This window comes from Podarcis erhardii, assembly GCF_964252035.2.
Source record: "Podarcis erhardii genome assembly, chromosome: 8".
Taxonomy (NCBI): domain Eukaryota; kingdom Metazoa; phylum Chordata; class Lepidosauria; order Squamata; family Lacertidae; genus Podarcis; species Podarcis erhardii.
The window spans coordinates 51,350,371-51,357,258 of NC_138499.1; the positions used below are offsets into that span (position 1 = coordinate 51,350,371).

The 6,888-nt window shown below is 38.0% G+C and overlaps 1 protein-coding gene across 6 annotated transcripts in view; it reads left to right on the forward strand.

Annotated features, from left to right (window-relative positions):
* Nucleotides 1-5,296, forward strand: part of CEP192 (centrosomal protein 192) — a 49,869-nt gene extending 44,573 nt beyond the window's left edge. For all 6 annotated transcript variants that reach the window (XM_081873761.1, XM_081873760.1, XM_081873764.1 and 3 more), the window contains 5 exons: nucleotides 1,395-1,514; nucleotides 2,758-2,876; nucleotides 3,399-3,507; nucleotides 3,978-4,036; nucleotides 4,882-5,296. In XM_081873761.1, the coding sequence (XP_081729887.1) occupies nucleotides 1,395-1,514; nucleotides 2,758-2,876; nucleotides 3,399-3,507; nucleotides 3,978-4,036; nucleotides 4,882-5,017 (543 nt within the window). In that variant the 3' untranslated portion in view covers nucleotides 5,018-5,296. The remainder of the gene's footprint in view (nucleotides 1-1,394; nucleotides 1,515-2,757; nucleotides 2,877-3,398; nucleotides 3,508-3,977; nucleotides 4,037-4,881) is intronic.
* Nucleotides 5,297-6,888: the final 1,592 nt, after the last annotated feature.

Sequence of the window (6,888 nt, forward strand, 5' to 3'; positions counted from 1 at the left end):
ACACTGCACTTCTGCTTGTCTTCCATTAAAGAAAAATCAGTTAATGCTTCAAAAGTTCTAGGCTATAACAACAGCATTTTTGTGAAATGAAGTCAGCCTTCTACTCAAGAATCCATCTTGAAAAATCTAAAGAAATTGAAAAAGTAGCATCAAGATTACACAATACTGTTCAGTTCTGCGTGAAGAAACTTGCTTTTCTCAGAGTATACTGTGAAGAATTAACTTTGAGATATGGGTTGACTTCACCTACTCTGCATGTGCAGTGTCACATGACATAAATTCGTAGACCTAGTTCATTTGAATTTGTAGTCATACAAGGCGGGGGCGGGGGGGGGCTTATCAGATCATTCAGGATCCCCATGCGGCATAGAGCATCTCTTCCACACTCCCCTCACAATTGTGAATTACTTCCTGAGCTAGAAAGTGACACTTTTCATAGGGAAAAAGGACATACTAGTGATTCATACTGCTTGTGGGAATGGTTGTGAAAGCAGGTAAACTACAAACTCCAGTAACAAGAATGGGTGTCAGATGGATGTTGAAGGCTGCATTGTCCTATAGCTGTAATCTCAAGGCATTTGCTGAATAGAAAGTTGATCCTCTGATCAATCTAACTTTTACTTTGTGTTGCTATTCCATTGCCTTTGCTCCCCCTCACACACACCCCATTGCTGGCATGCCAAGAACATGGTGTCTCTCACATTATTTCCTGTGTCATCTGATGAACCAGTTACTAAATACAATGAAATAAAAATTAAAAAGCTGCTTATTTACAAAGCAAAAGTTAACATTCAATATTCTCTCTCTTTTTACCTTGAAAATCATTCATAAAACACTAATAAGAACGCTTGTCTGCCTTTTCCCTCCCCACACTGGTTGATGGCCTGCCATCAACAGGCAAACGCCTTTTTATTTAAACAGGCAATTGGCATTCTGGGCTGAATTGTTTTGCTCAGCTGTTCTGTGTTTTAATACGTATTTCTAATTGATGTTTGTAACTAGCTGACATTTTAATCAACTTTTGTCTCATGTGTTTATCTGATCTTATTGTTATCCTTAGTTTGGAATTTTTTTAATGGAAAGGTGAAGGGTAAATTGTGCCTCCTTTCTCCCCTTATATTTTGCATGGCAAACTTCTTTTCTCTGAGTGAGGACAGTCACTGTGCTTCAGAAAATCTCGTCACATTGGGGAACCTACATAAATTGGATAAGGAACTTATACCTTGTTAATACTGGCCCCGGGGGTTGGTTTTATAGCAGCAGTCCAGGTAGTGTCAGTGACATTACATAGATTGGAATAGCACTTTCGCCATCTCTGACAGACACAAAAGAAATGGCTATCGATTCAGTCAAATTTGGAAAAGAATATATTCTCTAATTTACTTTCTTCATAGGTTGTAGTCACCTTTTTACCTAGAGACAGAGGACACTATTCTCAGTTCTGGGATCTCGAGTGTCACCCACTTCACGAATCTCACTTGAAAGACAAACACAGACTTCAGTTTTGTGGAATGGTGAGTATATGAATGAGATCATTATTTTATTTATTAGAGATTAAAACTCAACAAGGTTTCATTCCCTGTTGAGATGTAATGTGAAACATTGTCATTTCATCATTTGTGTAGTCTCATCATTTGGCTAGCCTCCTCCATACAAAAGAACCCTCATGATAATAATAATATTCTTGTCTAATCTAAATACTTAAAGCATACAGGATTTAAACAACTTTTGTAGCTTTATGCTAGATACTTTGTACCTGTTTCCAGACAAGGTATCTCTGAGGAGACATACACATAGCAAAAAGGTCTCAGAGCACTAGGTGCTTTTGTCTCCAGCCAGATTAGATTGATTATTTAATTTCTGTATCACTTAATCTATTAAAAATATATCTAAGCGGTAGACAAAAAAGAAGTAACAACAGACATCTTAAGCAAATATTACAAAAATACAGTTACATATTAAAATGTTACATTAATATAAAGTTTTATCTGTCTATCTATCTATGCACATTTTCCTTCTGACACACCCTCCCCTTAGCTTCTGGATTTTCTCTCAGGGTCTAAACAAACTCTCAGTTCACCCGCAAAAGTCTCATGAGAAGAGTTCCTTGAAACAGTGGACAACACCCTAGTCTCTCACTCTAGACTTGCTTTTTATGGGCAGGTCCAATAACAGGATTGGAGAATCTGCGGTCCTTCAAATGTTGTTGGATTACCTCATCCCCATCCAGTAGTTGATGATAGTTGAAATGTAACATCTGGAGGATGTCAGCTTTCTCCCCCTCTGCATTAGATAATTCAGCTAGATGTTGAGTTAGAAAATACCTCCTAAAAGTCAGTCTTGCTTCTGCCTAGTTAGCGAATGGTCACAGGTTCCTGTTCTTTATTCTGCTACTTCCATTCTGTTTGAGCAAGTCCTCCCTTACAAGTCAGAGAAGGAAAAACAACAAGATAACAATAATAAGTGCTGAACTGTGCTACTTTGAACCTGCTTCTGCACTCATGATTCTTCAGTGGTACATTTTTCCTACTCAGTACAATGGCCTGAAGAGTTTTGTAATGTCAGCCTACAAGTGACATATGTAGTAAGTGAAATCTTCACTTAGTAGTGTATCTGCCTCAACACTAGAATTGTTTTTGACAACAAAAGTAGTCCCTCTCAAAGTAATGGATTTAATTTTTCACATCCGTGTAAAGATGTTCAGCGTAGTTCAGGGAGCTAATATTAATGTATAACTTCAGATGTTTCTTGCATCAGGGTATCTTAGGAAATGAAGATTTTAAAAATGAAGATTCCACAGCTGCTTTAGTAAAAGTCAGTGTTCGAGATGTGACCCTAAGAAGAGATTACCCTAATAGCTCTGAACACAAAATGTGGTACGTGAAAATGATTTTTTTTTATAAGTCTACTCTTTCTTCATCAACAAAGTAAAACTTGATCATTGTTGCTTACGTGACATAAGGTGATTCAGCTTCAAAGGAGGAACTGAGAGTGATATTCTTTCCTATGCTGAAGTGAAATCCATTTTATTTCCTTTTTATCCCACCCTCTTCCAAGGAACTCCAGCTGGCTTAGATGACTAGCAGATGGTTCGCTTATTTTTACAGTTAATAGCTTCAGACAAAAAATTACAGCAACAATGGGTTATCAGAGAACCCGCACCCAACAATATTACAGAATGTTTGCAAAATGCATTTTCGTAGGATTCCTAAAACTAAACAGTAAAGTGGGTTTGGTGGGACTCTCTATGAAAGATACTATCCAGTTGTGGTTGCAACAATGTGCCAAATGTTGATTCTTTGCTTTCAAAGAAATACATTACAAGAATATTACTAACACAGATATAATAATATAAATGATTGTTCGACTGTACTTTTACCTTTCTCTTTCAAAAACAGGAAGGGGGTACATGCCCAGGAAGACATTTATAAATTTCCTCCAACTAGAATTGGTGAATCCAGTACACTGAAAATTACTGTGAGGAATTATTCTTCCTTTTCAAACAAGGTATATATAGAATTAATAGTATTGTTTCAAGATGTGTTTATATAATAACTCTTACTCCTTAGCATCTAATTCCTGATAGTAGATTTCAGGCTAAATTTCTTTCTACCAATGTTTGTTTTCTGGTCATTCACTTCCCAGCATTCATCTCATTTTCAGCTGAACACCAATTACCTTTCCTTTTAAAATTGTACACTATATTGAATGTAAATCCCAATCTTGGAAACTGTGCTGTGGATTGGTTGTTGACCAAATATTAAAAGCTTAAACACTACAAACCTTTTCTGGTCTAAATCCAACAAAGTTGGGAGTGGGTTTAAGCAAGCTTAACTGTTTTGGATGCAGACCTTTTTGTTAAAAGATATACTGGAATGCAGGTTTATCTTATTGCTGAACTCTGGAGAACTATGTGCTTAGTTATTTAATGAATATAGCAACCTGAATTGTCTTAACCATTTCTTGTTAAATTGCAGCTGAAGTTCAGATGTCCCAGAGAGCCTTTTTACATCAAACATTCCCATTATACTTTGAGGTAAGTGAATTGAAATGTTCTAAAGCTTCAACTTTTACCTGGATTAGGAGGATGAGTATTGGCCGTGCTGGTGTGAATGGGAGTTGTCATTTAACAACATCTGGGGAGCACCATGTTGACTGTCTCTAGGACAGTGGTTCTCCTGGTGTGCTTTAATAAATTTGCACTAGGTTTGTTATGATGAATATGGGTCCCCAGATGTTGTTGGACTACAACTCTCATCATTCCTGAGCTCTGGCCTTGCTAGCTAGGGGTGATGGGAGTTGTAGTTCAACAACATCTGGGGACCCACAGGTTGAGAAAGGCTGCTCTAGAACATTTGTCTTGATACCGCTGCATAGACCATGTGGTTGTGGCACTGGAGACACTCAAAGTAAATGCCTGTGTTATGTCCTGTACACACATTTTCTAGAATGGCTTAAGTTTCTTGGTTATGCTGTTGTCAAAGATCAAAGACACAAAGAGACTTTTAAATGTTCTTACATATTCAAAAAGTTTGTAAATACTTAAATATTTTTTTATTTTAGTTGTATTGTTTTGCTGCTTTGTTATTTTCTGCCTTGGCCTCCTTTGGGAGGTAAGTGGGATAGAAATGTAATTACTGATAACAGTTAATAATCCATAATGATTGATAAACCAGTTTGAACTCCACACACAATATTATGCCACTGACTGCAGTATTCTGGCCAGTTAGCAAGTGAACTTTCTGCTGGCTCTTGCAGACCTACAGAGCTCCCAAAAAGATGGTAAAGAGCTACAGTACTTAACAGACTTTTCTCTAGAAATCTCAAACTGAAGCAGCCTGTTAAGGAATTGTCTAACTGTTGTAAACTTGTCTCTTGCAGATGTCACCACTACTGCAACTTACCAGTACAGTTCAAGCCAGTATCAGCAGGCACTTTCAAAGGCTTATTGATGGTAGAGACAGACAAAAGTGGCACTCTTACCATTCAGCTCATTGGTGTGGGTTTGGCGGAATAGTAGTTTAAAGAGCTACTGTTTTCAGTACGTGATGAATTCACAACTAAATTATTGAATGACGGGTTCTTTTTTGTTGTTGTACACAGACTATTTTGTAGGAAATGGAGGTGCTTGTAATTTTAAATAAAGTAATTTTGTATGTTATCATGCAACTTACACTACTGCACTTTGGCTGTTGAAAGCAGCATTGTGTCTTATTTTTGTATTGATTATGACTTTACAAATGACAGTGTTTTTAAACATGTTTTTTTTAAAAAAAATAAAGTTTTCCACTAAATTCTTGTCCGCTTTACAGCACCTATCACTAAACTCCGTGTGGCTTACCTGTTTCTGTCCAGCTCTATATTCCAGTAGAAAAAGAGTTACAATTTTCTGCAAATCCCTTCCTCTACTGCGTAGCTCAAAAGTGAATCCTGGTGTGCTTTAATAAATTTGCACTAGGTTTGTTATGATGAATATTGTTTAAAGCTGCTTAGAGCTCAAAAACTACTGAGGTATAGTTTCTGGTTTGCCTACTGAGTTCAGGAAACATGCTGTGACTTCAGCCTAATGGAAATTGAGCTAAGAAATACAACTCATAAACAGAGGTTAGATGGTCATCTGTCATGGATGATTTAGTTAGGATTCCCGCATTGCAGAGGGTTGGACTAGATAACCCTCGGGGTCCCTGCCAACTCTATGATTCTATGAATGGTAAGCAGCCTCTCGTTAATTTGGCCAATAACTGCATGCTTGAAATGAACAATTTTCCAAGATCCCATGAATGCTTTCAGCTATAACACCTCCTTCAGAGCAACAGAAAATAATCACTTTGTAGCAAGCTATTTATTTATAATAGCGCTCAGGTCCAGGGCCATATTCTCGAGCTAGTTTTTGCTAGTAGTGTTTGCATAGGGGTCAAAAGTGCAGTAATTTACACTTCTCTGAGCATTCTGTTCCCACTATCAGGCAATGCAGCTGAAACTGCTCCAAGCAACTATGACAAGCAAACCAGGAAATGATGACGGTTTAGTCACTAACCCTATTAAAGCATTCAAAAAAATGCATGAGGACCTAAACTGGGAAAGAGGAGATGGGTGCATGTATGCTCACAACACTTCTAACTCGCATTCACTGAACAAGAAGCTCTGAAGGAGGAAGAGATCAGAAACCCTGTGTTATCAAGGAATGTTGACTGTGAGGAGACATTCAATTATGTGCGTTTGCAAACACACACAGGCACAGCTCCCTTGCAGAGGCTTTTGTTAGTGGGGCCCTTTGGTTGTCTCTGACCCTTACATGTTGAAGGTATCTGCTTTTTCAGTTCCTTTCATCTCTGCTGCTGCCATTTCGTTCTAAGTAAATCTTCCTTTATTCACCCATTAGCGCACAGCAGCTGGGTTTAGGCTGTGGGATGAACAGATCAGATGAAGAACTGTATAGACCACCCTACACCAGAAGGCCACCAAGTGGTGTGCGGGATAATAAACAACGTAGCAACCATGCAACACAAATGCTTAAAAGCAATAACCTCAATGCATTTCATAATAAAGAAGCAGTATGGAACTGTTCACAAATTTATATGTGACAAGGAAATCACTGGGCCAAAAGAAGGACTTGATAAGAGAGAATTAAGTCAGCCATTGCCGAGTTGTTTTGCTAAACTCCACCTCCATCCACTCCCATTTTGTTACTTGTTAAGGGAAGTTTTCCTTCTGCACATATGTTTTTCCTCTGCACATAATTGTTGCATTATAGGGAAGCATTGCATCGTTCTCTTTCTACACATAACTGTGGCCTTATGGGAAGCATTGCTTCTTTTCTCTTGCATTCTGGGAACTCTCGCTTATAATCTTTTCTCTGTTTCTGCACACACTGTACGAACCTGTTCC